Here is a 26,158-nt window from a genome sequence, read left to right as displayed (position 1 = left end):
GAGCGAATGAGACCCCAATGGCCGTACCTTTGGTCTGTAGAAAACATTCATTACCATAAAAAAAAACACGTTTTTAGTTAATACATGCTCTGCCAAGCAGAGTAACAATGTATTGAAACCTGGAGGGTATAGTTCTGACTTTGTTAGCCAATATTCCAAAGCATCAAGGTCTGCCCAATGGGGGATGTTGGTATATAATGCAGAAACATCCAAAGTACACAAATACCACCCTTCTTCAAGCTGCATATCTGCTATAATCCTGAGGAATTCAGTCGTATCTTGTATTCTTGCTCTAACACGTTGGATTGATATATATGAAACTTAACACATAAAGTGTTTAGAACATAGACCATCAGGGTGTCAACAATAATAGCTACTATGTTAAATGGGTCTTACCCCTATTTCAAGTGCTATGTTTCCACCCGAGTCAAAAATATTACTATTACTACTACTTCTTCAAGGAACAATAACGGTCCCTGTATATCTTAACAGTACTGAGTTCCAAAAGAGTGAAAATAGTAAAAATAAAATTCTTTGTGACCATCCAATGTTGTTTGTTAATTTTTTGTATTGTCCCAGAAGACTGGGGGGACCTGAGGGTTCCAACTTTTAGGGGCATATATAGAAAAACTCAACTGAGCCTGCCAGTCCTTTTAGGAAGGGAAGGTCCTGTCTGGGTGAATGGCTTGGTTATAACTGGCAACAAGTCAGTTTGCTATCAACCTTGGTGTTTAAGTCCTTCACGACTGATTGCATGCCTAGGACCTTATTATTAATGTGATAATTTATGGGGATGTCACTCTCCACAAAAGGAATGATGATGCATTTTTTGGAATTCAGTTTGAGGCCTAGTTTCTGGCAGTGGTCATTTGTTTGGGTGAGACCCTCTTGGAGGATGTTCACATCACTAGGGGAATTGATGACAGCACCCAGCTTGCAGTCATCTGCAAACTTGGTCAGCCATACCCCACTAGATTTGGCCTGCACTTCCAAGAAATATATCACAAACAGCAGAGGCCCCAAAGCTGAACCCTGGAGTACACCACTTGTTACGGGTCTACTACTTGAGATGGTTTCTCCTATTTTGACGAGGTGGGTTCTATCAGTGAACCAGTTTGCTATCCATCTGGTAACATATGGATTGATGTCTAGTTGAGAGAGTTTATCTATTATTCCTAAGTGGGGAATCATATTGAAGGCTTTGGCCAGGTCAAGGTAGGCAGTGTGCACCATCTTCCCCTCCTCTATGGCTTTGGTGACTGTCTCAAAGAAGTCAACCATATTTAACAGGCATGACCTCCCCTTGACAAAACTAAACTGTGTGGGGTCAAGTGTCTAGAGGTTGCCAATGTCCTTGTTAATGATGCCCATGATTATCCACTCCATGGCCTTACAGATCAGGCTAGTTAGGCTGATGGTTTATAATTTCCTGGATCAGGGGAAGCTCCACCTTTGTCCAAAGGGATGACAGTGGCTGTCCTCCACTCGGCTGGAATGAAGCCAGTACTCAGGCTTTGGTTGAATAGGGTGCATATGGAGGTTGTAATCAGCACTGTTTACTCATGTTGGTTAATACCAAGTCCAAGATATTTTAACCTCTTGTGGGAGTGTCAACCAACTGGTCCAAGGCATTTGCATTGACAAAATCAAGGAATTTCTGGCCATTTATGTTTTGATTTGTAACATGTCTGGAAAGTTCTGACATCTCTCTCTCTCACTGCATATCCCTCAGAGTTCAACATCTGAAGCCATTCACTCCCACATGCACTACTACCATATCCACATTGTATTTGTTAGGAGTTAGGACCCTCCAGGCCACTGCATCATTGACGATCCTGGCACCTGAAAGGCTAAAAAAAGGAATGTCATTTCTGCCACTTGTATCCATGGTTATATTCTTTTCACTTTGACCCTAAAGGAGGATAAGGGCATAGGCTGAGCTATAAGCTGGAGCTTCATCCTATGACCCTGCTTCCATTGACACTATTGCATTCTGGTGAATGTAGTGTTTCTGTTTGATGCATTCATCCACAGATAAAACCCCTGAACCCCTTCTGCCATAATCTGCAAACAAGATCACAAGACACCTCCACTTGGGTAGTTGCTTCCCTCTCAGATGGAGAGGGCAATCTACTGTTTTCTCAGATGGAGCTGTGACTTTTAATGTGATGGTGCTGATTGGAGCTGTGACTTTTAATGTGATGGTGCTGATTGGAGCTGTGACTTTTAATGTGATGGTGCTGATTGGAGCTGTGACTTTTAATGTGATGGTGCTGATTGGAGCTGTGACTTTTAATGTGATGGTGCTGATTGGAGCTGTGACTTTTAATGTGACGGTGTTGATTGGAGCTGTGACATTTAATGTGAGGGTGCTGAATTTCATTCTAGTCACTTTAAACACTCATAAATGAAACCTACTAATCAATGTTAGAGTTCACAGTCACTTGAAAATAAGAGGACAACATCATCTGCAGAGACAGATGTAAACAACCAATCTCCAAAATGAATAGTCTCCACACACTAGCTATAGCTTGACATCCTTTCAATAAAAGTTATGAGTAGGAAGGAAGACGAGACATATTCTTCATGAAGTCCTATGCTGACCTTGAATATATTTAACTTAATGCAGACACTGGGGCGCAAGTCTTCATACCACTCAAGTGGTATGATTAAGGCATTGCATTATCATTTTTGCCCCAAGACTTAGATTTGTTCCTATTAGATTTATCGACTTTCTACAAAAAGATATACTTTTCAAACAAGGCAAATGCAATGCTTAAAACTTCCATGACAAAAGCTTAAAAAAGCAAAGCTGATACTAAATGGCAACTGGATAAACTTTAGATAATTTGAAAGACCAACACACACAAAACTGTTTGCAAGCTGAGCATTTTTGTTTAATTTAATAGAACTTCATTAAAGCAAATACAAAACAGATTAAAAGAACATTTATATAATTTAGAAATAATTGAATAATTAACCATATGACTTAGCCATAGTCAACTAACAAATTTAAAGGGCCAGACATAAAAAATTGTAAAACTTTAAGATGCATTAACTATGTTGTGACTTTAATAAACATTTAGTATTAATATTTCATTCAGCCCTGAACTTTTATTAGATTGCAACATAATTTGCCAGTCAACTAATTTAACTTCTAGCCTGTTATTTAAATCCCTACCATAAGCTTGATAAACAACATACTCAATCACAAAAAAAGAAAATTTACGAAAACCTTGACAGAAAAAAGCATATTTTCCTAATGCATTTGTAAAATCTCTATTTTTTTTTTATGGCTAAAACATGTTTGTAAATTATTTTTGACAATGTTCTAGTTGTTTTCCCTATGTAAAATCCTTCACAAGATTCACAAGTGGCAAAACAAACAACCATGCATGAATTACAGTTAAACCTTGGCTTGGCCCAAATCTGCTTCTGTGAGTGGTTCAAAATGACATTTGACCCTTCATTTATACATCTGTAAAGTTTATCCAGTTGCCATTTAGTTTCAGATTTGTTTTTTTTTTGTTTTTTTTTATATATAAAGTTTTTGTCTTTGAAGTTTTAAGATTGAGTTTGCCTTGTTCAAAGTTTTTGTGGTTTAATTTGGCATTATGGAAACCAATGGCTATGGCGAACAAACAGGATTTTTTTCATGATGGAAGTGATTGTGAATTTAAATCTTACAACATATTCCATTCCGCTTGAACTGGCTGGCCTAACGCATAGCATTTCCATGTTAGTTTAAGGGTACAGACTTTATTAAACAATTGCATTAACCCTACACAGAGATTCCTTCCCATACGTTGTAAGGGGTCTATTAACTGAAGTCTAATTCTGAAAAATCCTGAACTGACACCTTATGTAAGTGTCATGTTTAATCATAGCCTCACCTCAGGCTTCATGCCCACTGAGTGGTGCACATCTACAATTATCCCACTCCACAAGGGGGGATCCACCTGGGATCCTGGGAACTACCACCGCATCAGTCTGATGAGCCTGATCTGCAATGCCATGGAATGTATTATCATGAAACTTATAAACAAAGACATTGGCAACCTTCAAACACTGGACCCCAACCTGATTTGGGTTCATGAAGGGCCGATCTTGTCTCCTGAACCTGATTCACTTCTTCAAATCAGTCTCCAGAGCTGTGGACGAGGGTAAGACGATCCACACAGCCTATCTGGACCTCGCCAAGGCCTTTGAGACCATCCCCCACTCTGGAATCATAGATAAACTTACTAAGCTGGGCATTAATCCCTACATCAGTCGATGGGTTGCCAACTGGCTTACTGACAGAACCCAAACTGTAAAAGTAGCTGACAACAAATCCAGCTCCAGACAAGTGGAGTACTTCAGGGTTCAGTCCTGGGACCACTCTTGTTTGGCATCTATTTCTCTGAAGTACAGGCCAACACTAAGGGACTCTGGCTAACAAAGTTTGCAGATGATTGCAAACTGGGAGCCATTATTGAATCCCCAATGATGTGGATATTCTACAAAAGGGCCTTACAGAAACAGATGCTTGGTGCCAGAGCCATGGGCTCAAGCTCAATGCCAAGAAATGTATAGTTATCCCCTTTGGGAAAAAATATGTACCCATGAATTACCACATAGCTGGCAGCACACTAAACACCAAAAGTGTGATAAGAGACTTAGGGACACAGGTGAGCAGTGGTCTCACCTTCAATAACCACATCACCATAACAGTCAGGAAATCCTTCTATGTGGCACACCTCATCACTAAGGGCTTTTCATCCAGAAAAAAAGGAGATCATTGTCCCACTGTACTCATCCCTCATTAGACGCATTATAGAATACAACGCCCTGTTTGGTATGTACCTCTCAAGACATCTAAAATACCTCACTAAAAGAATCATAGGCCTAAAGCAGATGCCCTATGCTGACCATCTAAAAAAACTCCAGCTATACTCTGTCGCATATTGTCTACTCAGAGGCAATCACTGCTTAACATACAAGGTCATGTCAAACCTAGAGCTTTTGGACATGCTACACCTAAAGAAATGCCTATCCCTCAGAATCACACGCTCCAGGGATCTAAACCTTGTCATGACAATGAACAACACATGCTGGAGGGATAGGTTACTGACCCAGAGACTCCCCAGACTCTCAAATAGACTGCCCATACATGTCAAGCAGAGCTCCTCTTTGGCCCACTTCAAAAGGAACCTTGAAGATTGGATGGGAGATAGAAAATTCACCCTGAGGATCATGTCAGTCACCTTGCTAGACAGGGGTCCAGGGAAGTAAATATTGTGGGAAGAAATAGCCAGGGAATTGCTATGGCTAAGCTTGTATAGGCCCTAGGGCTGATAGCCTAGTGCCAACCTATGAACGTATAAGTGCTCCTCTTAATGACTTTCTGATGAGATTTTTAAAGGGCGATGTAATTTTTTTTTTTTATTCTTAGAGGCTGAGAGGTATGCAACACTTGATCCTCAAGCACAGGTATAATATGGCAGGCAGCAGTGGTCTTGGCATCCTTCAGTAGGATGTCTTTCTATCCATAGTCGTATGCATTCTTAGGTATAGAAATTTCATATTGACCATACTGATGAACTCCTACAACCACTTTTCTGATATTTGTGGAAGGACAGCTGTTGAGCCAGTGTTTCAGTGCCAGAGTGGATACTGTATTGCCCCACCTGAATCATAAGCTCAGCTGTTAGAGGGAGTCTCCTTTCCACCACCACAATATAGTCTTTTCAGTGGTAATGAACTGCATGATCTGTCTATAAATAGAGCACACACTCTGTCATTCTATTTGAAAAGGATGACTGCCTTTCCAGTCTCCCAGTTCAGTATTATTTCTCCTGACTACTACACATCCTTTAAAAAATGCATTAAATAAAGCATCTCAACTTTATCATGTGCCTTCTGCATTTCTGTTCTGATGAAGATTGGATTTGTACCAATCGAAAGCGCTTAACCCACAGTGTTACAGTGTTTAGTTTTAATAAATTGTGGAAGCCTATTTCAACCTATCTGGAAGGTGAAGTTTTTTCACATCTTTGCAAGGTGAACTCATAGTATTTCTTTGAGAGCTGTAACATCCGTCCTCTACCTGCACGAGCAGCGTTTCGTCTTACTTTCGTTGCAGTCAGTTACCAGTTGTGCTGTGAGTTTTGGTTTTTGTTCCTTCTGCATTTCCAGCTGGAAGATATCTACTTCTTCATCCTTGCCTGCCCAGAAGTGCTTAATTGCCACTCTAATCTCATCTACAGAACTGAGCCTGCTTTCAGCAGTTGCTCATTTTGTTTCTTCAAAGAAAACCATCTCCATTGAATTCTGAAGTTCCTCATGCTGTTTTTTACACACTCCAGAGATGTTGACAGAACCTCCTTTCACCTTCCGGAAGCCATTTTTCTAGGCCTCACTAAACTCTTTGGATATTTAAGCATTTCCTTCATAAACAGCCATAGATGCTACCTTCCAGCGTAGTCATTACCTACCAATCAAATATGCCCCCTGAACTAATATTGCAAGGAATGCCTCTTTAACCTGCTCATTTCCCTCATTGATTGTGTCTACCAATGAATCTTCAAGTTGCCACCTTGATGATCAGTGACTAGTTTTTGTCCATTGTATTAACTTTTGAGGGCTTGCGTAGAAGTAATTCAGAAACAATATCCTACGACCTCCTTCAGTATATGGGCGAACCTCTTCCACACAGGAAATCTGAACTCATCTAGAATAGAAACATCTGCTAGGCATCCCCGGCAGACCCCTCACTACATGCTTGGGTTTCCCAAATCTATTCTGATGTCAAGGTAATGGCTTGGCTGTCTGCTCAAACTCACCTCTAAGTAGTACTTTTTTTACATTATTTGTGTCCTAATACTCTGCTCCCAGGTATCTCTCACCTTCTGTAGCTGATCATCAAAAGACCCTGATGGCTGTCCTCAATTGACTGGTTTACCTACCCTGCCTTGCCTTCCCTGGATCTACTTTGACAAGGATCTGGGTCAGTGAGGAGATGAAGGTTATCCCAGGGCCACATCAAACTGCTGACAAGAGAATTTACTTAATTTTTCTTTGTGCCCTCGTGTATACATTGGCAACACCCCATGGATGGGGCATGTAATGGGTGGACCCATCAAATGGCTCTTCACTTAAAGTGCTGGATGTCCTGATGCACACATAAAAAATCTAAAGGCAGGCAAACCCAAATTGTGGAATTATAAGTTCACACAGAACTGTGTTCTGAAATTCTGATTATTTTTCAGTGAATATTTACCCACATGATCTATCTGCATGTAAATAATTAAGAGGCTATGGGCAATCAAGGCCTCCTGACTGTCTCTGTTGCCATGGAAACCGAAATTATCTTGAGAATCACTATGTACAAAAACTGAATTCATTAACTTGCAGTTCTCTTACAGTGAATGGAGCTTTACTCTAAATAGTATGGGTAGCATCTGTCACATCATAGCAAATGAAACAGATAAAATAAAAGGGAAGAGTTGTTGATAATAACCAAGGCTCAATGCAGTGGATGGATACTTTATCATACTGCAGGCATAGAGAGACAGGGCACCATGTATTACAAAGGCTTGCATGGACATTTGAAGAAATGTATTTTCATGCATGAGTATACTACTAAAGATTGTAGATGAACTTCATAGAGACACAGTACACTGTTCAATTTCATCCACATTCACTTCTAGGTTCATAGGTTCACAGGTATGCACTGGGCTAGCTGCCCTTGTTGGCCATTTTATGCCTGGTCATTTCCCTTTTAGTGCTCAAAATAACCTATCCCATTTGATTAGAAATTGGACAATCCCTTGGTCGATAATTATATATTATCCCTAATAAGAATAACTGTCATCATGCCATTGATATTATGAGGGCACACATGGAGGGGATAAAGCATTTAGGAGCTACCTCTATCCATTAGCGATAGAGGGGTAGAAATCCAATGAACTGAACAGTGATTACACTGAAAGTTAAAGACAGCAGAATCACAGAATTGTTCTGAACCAGCTAGATAAAATAGTGGTGACACATTTGGGTGCTGGTTCATTTTCCTGCAGACATCTGATCCATAGATTAAAGTTGCACTTGAATATAGACAGGGATGAGCTTTGTTTTATGTGTATGGGGAATCTACTCCACAGCAGTGGTATCCTCTGAGATATACCTGTACTTTCAAACCATTCTGTTGATGTTGCTCAAGAGGTTTAGATCCCTAGATCAAGTATTTCTGATGCCATTTGACTCGCTGATGTGCAGTAATTCCAACTTTCTTCACAAAACAGAACTGATGAAGTCTCCATGTGAGATGAAAGCACTTATGGTACATTGTGGTTACTATTAAAGTCCATTTTAATGTAACACCTCAGTTGGATTCGGTTCTTTTTATTTTTCTGTTGGTTTTTGAGAGAACCAATGAAGTACATTGATTGCAAATGTAAACAATGCCTTTACATTTATAATTCACCAGTAGAATGAAACACACAGCCATAAGTTCCAAAAATAAATCCCTACATACCACATAACCTTGTACAAACTTTACAGATACAATGTTTTTCATGAAGGCTTTGCCCCCCTCAAAACGGACACCTCATAACTTGGGGTTTATGCCTCCAAACTTCCATAAGTTAAATATAATGGGTCTATATTACAGGTTCAAAGACTGAAAACTTCGAAACTCATATGATCGACTCCATATGAGCAAAGTTATCAAACTTCGAATGTACAATATAAACAAACTAAAAATAAAAAAACTACCTGAACACTCTATGCAGGGGGCAAGCACCCCTGTGCCCCCCACTACTTAAATATACCAACTCTGAGATTGCACTACATTGAAGTGAAAGGAAATATTCCCTACGGCGATCTCAGTTGTAACGTTCGATCTTTGAAAACTTTACTCATATGATGTCGATCTTATGAGATTCGATGTTTTCAAACTTTGAACTTACAATATAAACCCAAATATATTATGTCCATAGTCACACAACTGAGAAGAAAGTGAAATTACTCAGAATTATGCAATAGTCAATGTACATTAAGTTAATTAGAACATAATAAAATTAACTGTACCACCAAAAACTGCAGCCACAAATTTTGTCTGTAGGAAAATGAACCAGCAACCAAATGTATGTCACTGCTTTTTTATCTATCTATTTATCTATCTGTCTATCAATCTATGTATCTATGTATCTATCTGTTTATTTAGCTATGTATCTATCTGTCTAGTCATCTATATCTATCTACTGTCCGTCTGTCTATTTATTTCTATATATCTGTGTATGTATCTATCTGTCTATGTATCTGTCTATTTTATCTATCTATCTAGCTATCTATATATATCTGGTTCAGAACAATTCTGTGGTTCTGCTATCTTTAATTTTCAGTGTAATCAGTGATCTATTCATTGGATTTTAAGTATTAGGACAGGTAACTTTGTTAGATGCACTTGTGTTTTCTTTTTTGATTGTTTTTAACTTGTTTTTCTTTCAAATTTGAATATCAGAATAGTTAAAAATGACCTTGGTGATCTTACACAATCAATTTAAAAGCAGAATACATGACTATTGATGTGTTATTCATAATGCAATTTTATTTGAAATATTTGGACAGAATGTTTAGTTTAAATTGTCAACATTTTATCCAACTGTTTCATATCTGTGTGTGTGTGTGTGTGTGTGTGTGTGTGTGTGTGTGTGTGTGTGTGTGTGTGTGTGTGTGTGTTAAATTGCCAACATTTTATCCCACTGTTTCCTATCTGAGTATGTGTGTGTGTGTGTGTGTGTGTGTGTGTGTGTGTGTGTGTGTGTGTGTGTGTGTGTGTGTGTGTGTGTGTGTGTGTGTGTGTGTGTGTTTGTGTGTCTGCATTATGCTGCTATGACAACAGTCTGAAGTCTTATCTCTGCAGGGTCAGTCTTACTACTGGGGTTAAGGCTGGGGAGGTGGCAGAAGTTGCAAAATGGACATATCATTCCAGAGATCCAAAATCCCATGTTCTTGGTTGCAGCCCCCCCCCCCCCAATTCATTCATTCAGTCTTCTTAAACATATTTGTTTTTGTTTTGTTTTTTTAAGTCAGCTTGACTTACATAATCTACATTCAGTAACATGTCAAGTATCACATTCTTTAAAAAGGATAAATACTTTGAAAGTATGTTAGGTACATTTGCACAAAGGCACAAAGAACATAGTTTTCTTAAGTAAGACTCATACTCACATTAATGTATGCATCGTGTCTGCTAGTACAAACACATACTAATACACACTTAGTAGTTCTCTCAATTTAATTTATCCAAGTGTTTTGGGTTTCTAATACAGATTGAAGCTTATTTTACCAAACAGCAGTGAGCACCCCTCCTTTTTGTACTACAGTATATTCTCATGCTCACTGACAATCATACCAAACCTTTTTTTGTTGTTGTTGTTGTGCTTGCGTTAGGATCTCCTGGGCCAAGCCCATCAGTTCCCTAAACTTATTCCTAATAATCAGTACATGCACCATGATAGATTATTTGTGTGAACCACTCTTGTCCTTCCACTCATTAAAAATGAAGTCTACAGGCCCTCACCTCTGACCCTAATGTAGTTCAATTGGTGAAGAAATGGTAGATTATCATGGCATCCCTTTATGCATAGAATAGATAGTAAAGATACTGGTCCCACTACCATTTAAACTGGTTTGTGAATGTGTTCTGCATGTTCTTAAAACCAGATGAGATAGGTACCAGTCACACTACCTGTTAAACTGTTCTGTGAATGCCCTCAGTATGTTCTTAAGAGTAGAGTTATTTCTTTCCATCAAACCATTTATTTGTAGATGGTAGTAGGCATTTTTTCAACTGCTTTAACATGTCCACAATCAGTTTACTTGTTCTGAGATAATCAATCCCTTTGTCTAGGAGTAATTCCTAGGGGAACCTACCCTGCTCAAAATATCTATTAGAACATTTGCCACCTTTTCTGCCTCAATAGAGGATAAAGACAGCATATCAAGGGGTCTAGTAACATAACCTACATCCAAAAAGATATACCTCTTACCTGTTGCTTTGGATACTAAGATGCCCCTCAATGTCCATGGCTAATCTTTGAAATGTTTCTTCAATAATAGGCAAAGAAACAAAAGCAGCATTAACTTTGGGACTTGCCTTGCCAATCTTTTGTCACTGCTCGCATGTCTTACAGTACCTTGTTACTCCTTTTGCAGTATCTGGTCAATAAAAATGCATAAGCTTAATCTTTGTATGCTTTATGCCTAGATGGCTGAAAAATGAATATCATGAGCCATACTATGAACTGTCTAAATGGAGTCCCTTTAAACTACCAATTGTTGTCTTAGGTCTCCCTCTATGCCTCATCCAAGAGTCTGTTCTCTAAATGGAGTCCCTTTAAACTACCAATTGTTGTCTTAGATCTCCCTCTATGCCTCATCCAAGAGTCTGTTCTCTATACAATCGACCTTTGTCTCAGTATACAGACTCCATTTGCTATTGAGAGTCTAAAGCCTCCATGGCTATCTCCATCAAGTTTTGTGAGATAGGATCTGAAAGCCTTGTCTGTCACAGCCCTCTCTTTTTATGGTCTTCCCGAATTCACCTTCTATAAGAAATCTTGTATCTTTTGACAACTGAACAACCTGGAGCCAAATTATGGGACACTGTTAGCTGCAAACAGAATGCTTGATGCATCATCAGGGAAAAAAGTCCAAAAACAAAGAAGTAATATTCCTGTACTTGTGGGTCCTGATCAAGCTATTTATTTGTCCATTCATTCATTTATTCATTCATTCCAATTTGTAAACCTGGGGTAGAACACCTATTGCAATGGACCAATTTTGAGTTCAGCCGAAGTGTAAAAAAATAAATAAAATAAAAAGTAAAAATGCCAATGACACAATAGTGCAATGGCTGTATACATCTGTGGAGTCTTATACAAGGAGATGGACATCAATCTGCTGGAAGAAGTCCAGAGAAAGCCACTCAGAATAAATATGTAATGGAGGGGAAAGGATGTGTTCTAAGCCTCGAATAAAATGGAGCTGTTCTCCCTACAGAACAGAAGATACAGAGAATATAACATATCGAGATGCAAGATCATACTGGGGAGTTGTGAAAGGGTGTCCCTCATCTGGAAAGGCACAGGAGGGGAAAAGACAAACAGAAACAGAAAGAAGAAGCCAGCTACTCTCTTGGTCTGTGAAAGCATTTTTCTAGAAAAGATTTGTGAACTCTTGGAATGGACTGCCCAAATATATGTCAGCAAGAGAAGCCACAGTAGCATTCAGAGAGACTTTGGACAGGTACAGAAAGAGTAAAGAGAAAGTGAAGGATGAAAATTATATAGATTATATGCACTTTGAAGGGTAAGGATGCTCTTTGGTGCAAAAGGATATTGTTCTGACATGGCCCAGGTAACCTTAGATTTACTAGCTATACCCACAATGGTATAGAAAGTCAGGAGAGATGGAAGTGAACATCTGACACTAGTTCATCTATCCTGGTCAAGGGCGATTGCATGAACTACTTGCATTAGTGAGTCCTGAGAGAGGCTAGGAGATTATGGTATAGCCACATGCAAGGGCTGCCAAGCAATGCTTAGCATTGTAGCTGGGTGACCTAAGAGAGAAAATTTTGATGACTTGAATTTTGAGTTTCATGTCACAAGTCAAGAAAATATTAGAAGTAGATTAACATCAGTCAGCTTGGAGTAAATAATAATAAGTGCAATTAAAATACAGACTAAATGGGTTTGTTTCCTTCAGCTATCAAGTAAATGTAACATAAAGTCAAAATGCAAAAATAATCATACTACAAAAGTGACTACTGAAACCTGTAGTCATACTAGTGGCATTGCTGTAAGTCCTTCAGTCGTCTCTAGACATTGCTAGTATATTTAGATACATCCATTTGCATCTTTTTAACAAGTCATGGCATATAGGTAACAAGACATGCTATATGGATTCAAAATGTAGAAACAACTTCTTAAAAAGCTTCATGACCATTATCCCTTAGGGGACTGCACCTTACCTCATGAGATGCTGTTTCTGATATATAAAACTTAGTGATCTCATAGTGTCTTCAGAGATCTTCTCAGTGAGCTCTGCACTCTGCACTATCTCTATCACTATCTATTCATCATGCTTGTATTGGTCTTTATTTTAGATGTATGACAGGTTACGCATCTAAAATCAAGACCCATACAAGAGTGCAAAACTTGGTATTATGGGTAACTGGAATCAGAGTCATAGTTCAGTGATGATATAACTCAATGCAGCTTTTGTTCAAGCATGTTGTCCCGCACATTCTATTAAACACTGAGTTCCTGAAAGCCGAGGTGCTGAAAGGATGGGAAAAAATCCAAAAGGGCAAAAAATAGATTGTAAGAGTTTTTGCACTGGAGCAAGCCTCCCCATACCCCAACTTGTATAATATACCAACTGCACAGTAGCACCAACTCAGAAAGAGAGAACTCTCCTTAAACAAGTGAATTGCCAGTTCACATTTAGAACCCCGCTGTGTTTGGTGTTATGCAATTCGCCTCTTTTTCTGCGTGCTACTGATGCCCGTGCAGTTTCAGTTCACCATGTGCAGGGGAGCCTATTATACAAAACAGCATCTGTCATTGCTTAGACCCAGGCTTTCTTTTTTTTTGATTCACATGGCAAATGTATTTTACTTTTATAGGGTGTTTGTATTATCATTCATTCTTCAATCAGTATTCTCTTGGCATTATGTCATACAGAATATTTTGTGCCCTTTCTGTCTCTGTCTTTAATTTTATACTCATTTATGTATTAGATTTGATCAGTCTGCTTCCTTTCTGTTTTTCTCTCACTCTGGCATGTCTCTTTCTCTCCACTTGAGACAGTTCTTTAACATGACACAAACTGCTGTAACTATATCAGCTCCTCCCTATAAAATGACAAATCTGTGCTTGGCTTGATGCTAATTTTTCAGCAGTTAATGGTATTTACAACTGGTTATCTTTTAGTTATGCATATAAGGAAATGTATCCTTCTGTAGAATCAGTTGCTATACTTTTTAATCGATTAGTTTCTCAAACACATCATAATTAAGATTTAGTCAAGGAAAGTGTATACTGATCTATATATCATCAAGAGGTAATCTGATGAAAGCTGTGTATTGGTGCTAAATGGCAGAGCAAACTACCAAAAAATCAGGATATCACAACAGTGATGCAGTTATTCTTTATCTTATTTATTGTCTGCATCTCGTCACGTGTGTGTTTGTGTGTGCATCAAGTCTCGTATACACACACACACACACACACACACACATATCAATGTTCAGTGCACTTCTGTAGGTTAGTACAGTCTAGTACAAATATAAGGTCCCAAACTTAAAAGAAGTGACGAGGAAATGATTGCTCAGTTTTCTGTGAGCATTCTTGCAAGAAAATGTAGGTGTGTGTGTGGGCTCACACATGTGCACTAATTGTTCAAACTTTATTTTACAGATTGTATTGAGTAAATGACAGTAAACTGAACAGATTGGTGATAATACTACACTAATGCCATTTATTGATCCAAAATATTTATGGTACAAATTAACATGAGCTACCTTTTATCATGCTACACTGCTAAGGTTTGGAGCTCTATCTCAGATAATAGTTTTCTTCTATTAATGACTTATATGTTGTATTTGAAGTACAGCACTAATATGCAGAAAGTTATTAATTCAGCATCTCTTTTCTGAATTGTGCTTACTAATAGCTGTCATTGGATGCTCTGTCTCTCCGTGAGTATTTGTATTATCTGACTGTGTACACATGTATGTGCATGTATGCATCTGTGTGTGTGTGTGTGTGTGTGTGTGTGTGTGTGTGTGTGTGTGTGTGTGTGTGTGTGTATTTTTGTGTGTCTGCTGCAAATTGCTTGTCAGATGTATATAACATTTTTATTTGCACATTATTCAATTGTATATTATGAGTATAAGGATCAGATGAAAGAAATTGCCTGCAGCTTTCTAGATCAACCCGGTGTCATTCATAAAAGGCTTACACCCCTTCCCACAGCGTTGAACACAACTCATTGATTTGTCAGCTTACTGCCTGTGCACAGCAGTAATCTTCCAGTCCCTACATCTACCAGCGAGCACTATATTACTATTGCTTCTAATGGACACACTCTCACAGTCATGCATATTGCTCCATAAGTATGCTTAATGAGGTTTCTGTCACACTCACACAGTGAAGGATGACCAGTTCAGTCTGGTGCGCAGGACAACCTCCAAAACTAGCCCATAACTAGTGCTCTTCCTTACTTGCCAAAACCTGTTTGACAGCCTTGTCTGGTTTGTTTGGAGCAGTACAACCAGCTGCACCAATGTGTGAGCCTAACTCTAAGTCTACTAATCTTTAAAAATTGTCTTCTTCCTCTAATTTCTCACTGATCAAAGTTAAACAATGCTTCAGTTTCTACCCTTCTTCCCTCCTTCTCTGCTTTTCTTCCATCCTTCCTATTTTAAAAACTATATGACGTGCAACTATATATCTACACAGGTCATGAAAAAACAGAGTTACTAATCTGCTAAAACCAAAACTGTAGCTTGCTCATCTAGCACCCTGTGCAGATCCTCAAACTGCCCCCCCTACCAACTCAAAGTTGAAGAGCAAAAAAAAGTATGCCCTTTCTTTTAACTGTAGCACCCTGCCTGCTAAAATTGTGAGAATGAAGTTTCCGACAGTTAAACTCGCTTATTTCACATACTCACATTATACACTATGTTGTTGTGTCTTTCAGCTTATCCCGGTTAGGGGTCGCCACAGCGGAACTCCGGTCCGCTAATGTTTGGTAGTGGATTTTTATGTGCCGAGTTGCCAGCCTTGATGCACAACCTTCAACGAAGGCATGCCCATTCACACATGCCTCCACACAGAAGGCGCTCTAGCTGAGAATCAAACGGGACAATGTCCTGCTGTGAGGTGACAACGCTACCGCAGCACCACTACCGTGACTCACATTATACACTATGAGCTTCAGTTGTGACTGCAAATGCAGTAACTGTATTTATTTGTGAAGCAGCTTAAAAAATCAGTGCCACACTGTACTCCTGAGCTATTAACACCTGCCTCTCACACCCCCTAGCAACATTTGCCTGAGGCAGTGACTCATTCACCCTGCCCTACTTACAGATCTGGCTGAAGCAGGTTACATAGTGAAAAAAATGAATACCTGAAAGCGTGACCTCTGTTTATCATCCCATTGTCCACATTATTGGCAGCCAGCAGTAGGTTGTACCCAGTCAGGACCATGAAGCTGTCTGAAATGAAATTAAATTGATGTAGGTTCTAGCACTGGCACCCTCCCCACATAAGCAAATGTGAAACTGCAAATAGGGCATTGTAGGTCAGTGCTATGAAAATACATAAAATAAGTCTGGAATTAATCAGTCTTTCTAATTATAATTATGCTTGTTGTATATGACTTCCTACCTTCTTGTCCATATTTTTAGTTTCTATGAACAGTGAAGAGTATTAATGGTTTTGCAGTCTTTAAAGCATGTTTTTGTAGTCTATAAAGTATTTGTTAAGTATGATATCAGCAAATTAAGTGCTTAAAGCTATTTTCTTTTCTAATTTTAGATTGTTGAAGAGTCCTCATTTCTCACAGTGGACATGCTAGAGACCTGTTTCCCCTATGTTCTTCTCCGAAATGCATACCGGGAAGCTTACAGGGCATGCATACTGTCAACATTCCAATAAGCACCTTCTAAGGGTTCCATTGTAATAACTGTAATCCTGCCTAACAACATTGCTTCTGTTCTCCCTAGGCTGAAGACAGTCTGTGTAATCTGGAGCACCTCTGTGTTCATTAGATATTCAGAGGTATACCTTCATTGTTGTTGATAACTATTTGTTTGGAACTAGCGTTTGTCTGCTGAACTCCATCAGAGCAGCACAATTATATATCTGATTTGCTGTATTAATGAATTCCACTAGCAACAATATGTCTTATTAAATATGCAGTACATAATTAATTGTGCTAGTTTTGCCCTAAACAAAGGCATCTATCTAATTATCCTTACTTTCGGAGATAATTTTAGGTAATAAGGAATTTAAATCTCATGACAATATGAACTGATAGTACTATAAATGATAAGACCAGTAAGAAATTGATGTCATGTCTAGATTATATAAAAAACTATGCATTCTTCTCATGACCTGATATACTGCTTTATTTACAGGTTACACTAAACATTTTTTTAATTAATTTAATTATTGCAGTTTTGTAGTGACTATGATACAGAAAATTATGTAAACTGCTTTCTATGGAATTCTTCCCTCCACATATTTGTGTTCATTATTCAAGTGCATGGGTTTTGCAGTAGGCATACTTTTATATATATTATCAGCTTATTAGAAATAACATAAAATGAAGTCTGCATGACAGAGTTTACCATGTATGATAAGTAGCAGAGAGATAAGATACTACAGGATAAAGGTACTTAGTTTTTAAACATGCAACACAATTAGTGTTGTTCATAAACTTACATTTTATTTCATTTGTAAACTTATTTTGCACAATGTCTGTGATTTTAGCAACTGAAATATATCGATTGCAGTAATAAAATGTGTTTTATTATTAGGTTTAATATAAAGCAATTTCTCTACCTACATGACCTTTGTGTTAACACAGATGTATAGTCTTCTGCTATCTATTGTAAATCCATGTTTTCCATAAATGCAAGTTCACCTTCTATCAATTGTTCTAATATCATTTTTATAATCTTACCAGTTTGTTAGCTGTTCAAGTTATTTTAGCAATGAAATAAGCATGTTCACATGAAAAATGATATTTGCTTGTCATGCAAACTCAAAATACAGTGTAACTAAGTCTCATAAATGCTGATCTGCCTTTCATCATAATATCTGCCCATAGATGTCACAAGAAAGAACATTGTAACAAAACTTTAGTTCTCATTTGTAGTTCATTAATCTAATTTAAGTTACATTTTTTGTACTTGGATGTAAAGAGAGGCAGAGCATACAGAAGTATAAGAAAAGTGTCTTGGTACTATTATAATTGTAACCATTTTATGTTTTCTAACCTATTAGCAACTAACTACAGTAATAAATTTATCTAAAATAAACCTGTAGTCCTTATCAGACTGTGATGCAGGCATGCAAGTAAGTCAGTATTTTGGCAAGAATCAACCTATATCACCCATTGGATAGCCACAGACTGGACCCAAGAGTTAGGATAGGGGAGTCTACCTCCACAAACAGGGCAGTTACTAGTGGTGTCTCTCAAGGATCAGTGCTGGGGTTGCTCCCTTTTGACGTTACTTCTCTGAAGTCAAGACCAACATCAGTGACAGAAAATGCATAATACTGTCATTTGGGAAGACCGCTACCCATGGAACTACAACACTGATAATACACCGCTAAGTGGAGACCAGTCAGCAGGTATTTGGAAATGCATGTATGCAGTAACCTGGCCTTTGACTATCATGGGTCTGTGGCAGTAAGGAAATCATTCTAAGCTTTGTAACTTCTAAGCAATGGTATAGGTTCAAGGATGTCATTGAATCAGTGTACTCAGCTCTTATCGGATCAATCATTGAGTACAATGGCCACTTTTATATATACCGGGCCAGGCATATGCAACAACTGGTGCATCCACAGACATTTCTGACAAATAGAATACAGGGTGTAAACAACATGTCCTACATTGACTGCCTCAAAGTCTTAACCCTGTAGTCAGCCTCCTACAGACTGGTGAGATGCAGTTTATACCTGGCCCAAGAAGCATTCTCTAATCCCACTTTGATGGACCTGATGCACATCTGCTAAAAATATCTACAGACCTAAACCTTGCCTGCAACATAGATAGGACATGGTGGTGGGACAGTTATATGTCTCAGAAATTATCTTTTCTCTGGAACAGGCCTCCCATCCATGTGAAGCACAGTTCTTCTCTAACCCAATTAAAAGGTAATTTGGACCAAAGAATGGGGAATTGAAAATTTACCCCTGGTCTGACACATATGGCTCTATTAGATAGAGATAACCTGAAAATGCTTGAACACCCATTATATACCCCTTAATAGCAACCCTAGGGTATCAGAACTAGTCAGATAGAGTTGGGAAGTATAGACAGGCTTAAAATGACCCATTGGATCATTAGCCTAGTAATCATCTATGAATCTGTGTTGATGTACATGTATGATCATCTAGTTAAAACAAAGAGATGTGTGAAGAAGGAGGTATCAGGGTCCAGTGGCATAAATTAATGAAATGTGTCATTGTTTATAGCAGCCAGAATAGTTTAAGGAAAAAGACATTAGATAGGTACCACAATCAGACTGAAATTAAGCCTGTTAAAGAAAAAATAAAACAAACCAGCTGTCAGGCATCACTTTGTCATTTTGGAAGTTAAATGTTGAAAAGGAAAAACAATCTATAAATATTAACCTGATCTACTGTGATTCTGACAGGATCCCTTAAAGAAATGTAATAAAAATGCAGCAATTTTTATCAAAAAGTAATACAGATGCTTAGAAGATGACTGAAAAAAACAGGATAACTAGAAATAAATCTCCTTTCAAGAATGGGAGGTTACAAAACTTTAAGAAAATGCAGGTAAGGTGTACAGGGTAATAGTCTACATCCAGGACCCCAGTGAAAGAAACCAGATGAGCAATAATAATAAATCTGCAAAAGCATTAACTTTTTACTGATGCAGTTCCATAACTCAGGTGTTGAGGACACCTTTCATAGAAATGAGCCATGACATGTTATCAGATTCTTCAACTCAGTGTGAGCCATTTTTGACCATAGTAGATTGGAAGATCTTTGCCATTACACAGACATCACTGTGTGGTATTGTCACATGGTAAGTAATTAGAACTAAGTTTATAATTTTCCTAGTTGTATTTTCAGTGCATCTAGTGGTGTCTTAGGTGCCAAAAAGGTTACATTTGGTACTTTAAAAGGAGCTTACAGTAACCACCAAGTCCTTCGTAGTGCAGATGGATAATAGAAAAGAAGGCTTTGCTACAGCATTAGTACAACCTGGAGTGTGCATGCTGTGTGAAGGTGAATACATTCTAGCACATTTTTGGGAAAATTAAGAATGTGTCTTGCAATAGGGTGAGTACCAGGAGGGTTCCATTCAGCTGATCAATAACTGTATGCTCATTTATGTTTCACTCAAGCATAATTGCATGAGATTGCGCTTACTCATATGCTTAAGCAATAACCCACACCTGGGTGTGGGTAATGCTAGATTTACCCACAGTTGGTGTGGTATGGTCATGAGGGCAAAGCCCATCTGGCAAAACAAAGATAACCATGGGTAAATCCAGCATTAGCCACACTCAGAAGTGGGTTATTGCTATTATACAATAACATTATTTAACAAAAAAAAAATACTTACTTTTCTTAAATAATGGCATTGTATAATGCCTCTGTGCTGCCCTTCCGCAGCTGTCCAGTATTCTGCGGCAGTTCTGATGTATTGTGTATTCGTATGCTTACGCAGTACATCAGAGCTGTGTGTGGAAGCAATGGAGAAAGGAAGATCTCCGTTGCTTTTTTAAAAGTGTCACACTATGTTAAAGGAGTTTAACATAGCGAGATAGCTTTAAAAAACGCAACAGAGAAAGGACGATATCCATTCCCTTTTTTAAAGCTGTTTCGCTATGTTACGAGATATTTTTTAAAAAAGCAATAGAGAAAGGAAGATCTTCATTGCTTTTTTTTTAAGATATCTCGCTATGTTATAGCGAGATTCCAGCAATGGAGCTCTTCCGTTCTCCGTTGCTACCAAAAACACAAAAAAAAAAATCAAGACTTATACTAATGGAAAAAGTCTGGGCGACCAGATCTTTTCCATTAGTATAATTCAGATTTACAACTGGCACGCTGACCAATCAGCGTGCACATTTTGGAGTATTAATGGGGGGGGGGGTCATTGTATAATTTTGAATATTACATTTTGTAGCAGTGTGTGTGTGTGTGTGGGCTCAAAATGTCTAGAAGTTCTGCAGGCCAAGGCTGAAGATTTCTGAAGAGAAAAGAGTAAGACTTTTTTATTTTTTCTTTAACAACTGTGCCTTCTCTGCATGTTGACAACATGCTAACATGTAATCAAGTCAGTTAACCCTAGGTATAATGTCCAGGATGACAGTCCTGAGAAGATATATGGAGTCAGCAGCAGGCATTAGTAAATATATGCATTCAATATAAAGGCTCTCATAGTGAAATGCTTGCGATAACAAGACTTCATTTTTTGTTTAGACATAGTATTGCAAAAGACATATGATAAAAGATACCTCCTTGTAGAAGCAACAGAAAATCTGAAATAAAATGACTTCTTAAGATGTGGAGATGTGGTTGAACAACTGCAAAAGGGCTTGGCAAGGCTTTAGTAGGGGCTCTGCCCCTCAGCAAAAAACTACTTGCCGTGCTATTTTGCTTGTTTTGCTCAATAATATTTATGTATATGTGTATGACTCAGGTTTGTGAATTTCATTGCAATAGGAACTGAAAAAACATTTAAAGCTGCTGGGTTTGATGAGATATAGTAAACTTGTACCAGAATTTTTATCTTTAAACTTTAAACTCTGCTTGTTTCAGCTGTCATACTCAAGCTGTTCCATTTTATTTTTCTAGTATTGAATACAAAGTACTCAGTACAATTCATGAGAAATGCTGTGGTAGTATGTTTCTTTATGATTACAGAACAAAAACATGACCATATCTAGTTGGAAAATTTTAGTTCTGAAGAAGAATTGGATTGTTTTTATTTATTCTGCTTTTGAAATTGGGCAGTTTCAATGGAAACCTTTGATTTTGACTGTTTAGACTTGAAGGGATGAGAGATAAAGCACCAGCAGAAAGTTAGAGTTACTGAAAACACTGAAACAGAAAAACACAGAGCAAACAGGGGCAGGGAGATAAGGGACATTGAAAACAATGTAGAGCAGATCAGATAGCAGAGGGAAGGAGGGACAACAAAGAACTGAAGGAGATAAGAAGACGCAGGATAAGAGAGATAAGGCTACCACAGATTAATGTATTTTACAGCAGTGGATGGGAGAAGGAGGAATGTAAGACAGTCAAAGAAATTAAATATAAAATTATTAGTCAAGCCAAAACAATCAAGGAGCAGATTAGGAAGTAGTACATAAAATAATGAAATGTAAATTCTAGTGACAATGTACCAGTGGATCAAGTATATCGTACACTTGGAAAGAGAAAGGGGAGAAATGGTAGGGGTATTAGAAAGTACATGATTTAAAGTTATGCAACATTTTGGAGTGTTATCTATTATCTTATTTTGTGTATTGCAATGAACATGTCTTCAGCATGATAGAAATTGCGCTACTTTAAAGTATTGTTTTGTTTCCATTGTTGATTGCCAATCTCCATGCTGGGCTTAAAGATATGTTGTTAGGCTGCCATAGCTAATGCTCATTATTTGATCACTGCTGCAGTAGCCATAGTTATACAGGTTATATTCTGCAAAGGGTATAACAGCTAGCCAGCTTCCAAACCTTAAGGACACCTTCCATGTCCCCAAACCATTAACCACCTTGAGCAAAGCTGAAGAAAAAAAAAAGTGTGGTTTGGGTGCCAAGCCCTATAGGGCCTTCTTGCCATTGAAGAGCACTCCTCTTTTGTGATTTCAAGGATTAACAGTCAGCTAACATGTTTCATTTGCTAGGCAGATACATTCCAAGCAGGAATAAAACCTTCCACATTTTATTTTAAACCAAAGAGTGAACTTTTCCAAGAAATTATTAATTGTAAACCGTGAAAAGTGTTTTTTATAAATTGTTATATGACTTTTAATAATGTTTTATCAAGATCATTACTTTTGTACTTTTGAGGAAAAAATGTGCTAACAGCTGTATTTTGTTACTTATGGTAGCTGAGGTAAGTTTTAAAAGTGCTTTTCACTGTGTTTTTTTTTTTTTGAAAAGAAAAATCACCTGTTTAATTGACTACTACTTTCAGGCTTTCTTGGGATTCAGGCACCATTCTCGGCTTCACCATTGAATGCCCTATCTGTTCCTTGGTTCTTCCTGCTTCTAGCCACAAAAAAAAAAAATTAAGCAGCCTTTACCACTTCAGCAGGCTATGCAGTTGCTTCAGATGCACATGGGTGATTCTGCTTTGGCCATTTCTAGATCCAACATCTGTGAATGTCGGAGTGCCCTCAGTATGCAAGCAAGAACCTCTTGTATCAGTTCTGGAAGAAAAAAGCAGGGAATATTTTGTGGTCTTACCGGACTGGAATGCCTGTACCTTGGGAGGTTTTGCTTGTGACATGTAAATCTGCTTCTTCAGAAATTCCTGTCAAAAAGCAGCAAAAAGTTAGGGATATATATTCACCTGTCATAGTTACTTTCAACAGGAATGTTTTATTTGGCTTAGCTCAAAGTTTATTTCAGGATACTGCTGAACCTTCAAGTTCTGGTATTTCTAGTAAGACAAAAAGGGATTCCTCAATGTCTGAGGATATTCAAGGATTTCAACAGCAAAATTGTTGTTAATGAGCAATTTCTGTTTCCTCTCCTCTGGTTCCTAATTCTGAGGAGTGTTGCTTCTGATAGTAATTGGAAGGATTTTCTTCTGAAAAAAAACATACACAGAACGAATAATTGCTCAGTGATGACATAATGATCTTCCACTGTTTTAAAGAAATATTATGATCTATTTTGACTAGGATTTCCTAAACCTACTCCAGTTCCTCCTGTTCTTTCAGCATTGCAGAATTTATTTATTGCAGCCTGTAATGTGCCTGACAGCCAGCCTGCTCTGCCTAAGAAAGCAGAAAGATTGTACAAATTTCCTCAAATAAACATTTTTCTAACCACAGATCAGACCCAGCTGCTGCTAAACACCTGGTTAATTCAAGTCCCTTTTCATATTACCAGGATGGGAGTGCCTTTGAAAGACTTGGAAGAAAAAGTGTATGCTTCTGCAACATTTGTTTTTAGAATTCTCAGTTGTCAAGCTTATATCTAATTGTTTATGCTTGCCTCTTTTGGAAATATTAGAAAAGTTATGGCAACTCTTCCTACAACTATGGAAAAGTATGCTTTAAGTCATTTTATTACTTCAGTGTCTCGAGTGATTACACTCTGTTTAAAATCTGCTGTTGCCACCTCCACAGCTGCTGCTACTAGAACTGTAATGAGAAGGTTTGCTTGGTTGTGTACTCAAAATCTTCCTGAATATTAAAGCTGAAATTTTGAATTCTCCCTTAGACAGACCAACTGCTTCAGTGGTCCTAAAGTGTTATGAGAGAGGGAGTCTGATAGAATTTCACAGATGTTTCAGCCTTCCTTTTCCAAGTTTGTCAAGGAGTTTAGTGCGATCTCTGCAACTTTTTTCAAAAAGCAAAAAAGCAGGCACACCAAGCTGCTAGTAAGCAGATGTTTAAAAAGCAATGGCAGGAAGACTTCAAGAAGAAAGGAGGAGCCCCCCTCCCAGAACAAAAGGCAGTCTAATGAGTCAAAGTGACTATTTTAAGATGACCCCCCTCAACATACATACACACCCTGGAAAGACACTAATTCTTCCCAAAAATCTGAACCTCCATTTCTCACTATGGCATCAGATAGTTTCAGACAAATGGGATCTGAGAAAGATTTATCAGAAATATAGATAACAATGAAAATCTCTCCCTCGTTTTCAGGGGATTTTTCCTCTTCTGCCAGATCATAATTCTCCTTTTCTTCCTATCATTCAGTATCTACTAACTCAAGGTATGATAGAAGCTGTCCCTCCTTCTTAGATAGAAGGATTTTATTCAGTAATGTTTCTGGTGGTGAAGAAAGATGCTTCATGGAGACCAGTCCTAGATCATTCCTTTTTGAACCAGTTTGTTAGATTTCCAAAGCTCAAAATATTATCTCTTCAGATTCTGTTGCACTTATTCCCAATTTTTTTTTGGTGACCCTTGAATTAAAAGATGTTTATCATCACATTCCTACAGCATCAGATTTCATAGGTTTCTTAAGTTTTCCTGGGTCTGAAGAATGCTTTCAGATGTTCATCATTCCCACTGCCTTGGTGGCATTTTGGGCTACCTGTCAATGTAACCAAGTAATGGCCACCATTCAAAAACTCAGACACCTCCGTTTCTTTCTTCCTGTGACCGATGATTAGCTGACATATCCTGTGAAGAAAGCCTTCACTTCAGTGGCATAGCTAGATTTTATGCTTCCTGGGGCTGTCTTTGAGTTTGCTGTCCCTCCCTCTCAAAAATCATAGTCAAATGGGGGCCCCCTCATACACAGCCCTTCCACCTGCAACCATTCCAGTGTCCCATTACTTGGCTATTTCTCCCCATTTACCATAAACATTGTAATGCACATACTGCATTATGCTTTACTTCTGCAGTCATTATTTGGATTTAATTTAAAACTTTTATTTTAAATTTTATAGCACAAACACTGATAGACATCTGCTAAACAAAGCAATACAGTTTCACGGTGAAAACAGACTTGGCATTAAAACTTATCTGCCCTTGAAACTCACATTCATTGAAACAGCATTGAAACTCACATTCAAAGAAAAGGTTGTCTGGCCAGTGGTGGATAAAGTTTATCTTTGGGCTGTATTCAAATCATAGGCCCCTTGCACACACATTAAGACCATGCAAACATGCATGTGTTCTTTGATTCACATTTCTGATTGTATTAAATTATATTCCTTGTATAATACAATGCACTTGTTAGAGCATGTTTTAAATTTATTGTTTTGAGCATTTTTCCAGTAAGCAATGAAACAAAATGCATGAACCAATAGTGACAACACTGCCCAACATTTCCATCATAAAAGTCTACTCAAACATCTGTCATTGCAATCCACCAATATCAGTAAATATGCACAACCTCTGCAGAAGTAAAAGTCATCTAAATAATTCCACATTAAAGGGATCTGTAACTAATGGACAGGTTGCTGTTAGCAAACAGCTTTATATTTCATTGTTTCCTCTACAGATAAAGTGTCTGTTGCCCTAGAAGAATGAATTGCCTATGTTACATTAAAAAATGGTAAGTTAGTAATATTGAAAAAGGGAATGGATGATAAACTGATAACAGGTTCATAGTTCCTAGCTATCTCCTCCAAAGGAGGACATTCTCAGGACTGCATCATTCACCCCTTTAAAGTACAACACAGTA

General features: G+C 38.1%; 1 protein-coding gene across 2 annotated transcripts in view; it reads left to right on the top strand.

Moving 5' to 3' along the window:
* NCKAP1L (NCK associated protein 1 like) overlaps positions 1-17,713 on the top strand; it is a 1,498,172-nt gene extending 1,480,459 nt beyond the window's left edge. For both annotated transcript variants that reach the window (XM_044083976.1, XM_044083975.1), the window contains one exon: positions 16,599-17,713. In XM_044083976.1, the coding sequence (XP_043939911.1) occupies positions 16,599-16,718 (120 nt within the window). In that variant the 3' untranslated portion in view covers positions 16,719-17,713. The remainder of the gene's footprint in view (positions 1-16,598) is intronic.
* The last annotated feature ends 8,445 nt before the right edge of the window (positions 17,714-26,158 follow it).

This window comes from Protopterus annectens, chromosome 9.part0 (genome assembly GCF_019279795.1).
Source record: "Protopterus annectens isolate FY-2018-M chromosome 9.part0, PAN1.0, whole genome shotgun sequence".
NCBI classification, from domain to species: domain Eukaryota; kingdom Metazoa; phylum Chordata; order Ceratodontiformes; family Protopteridae; genus Protopterus; species Protopterus annectens.
This window is presented reverse-complemented; position numbering and strand designations above follow the sequence as displayed.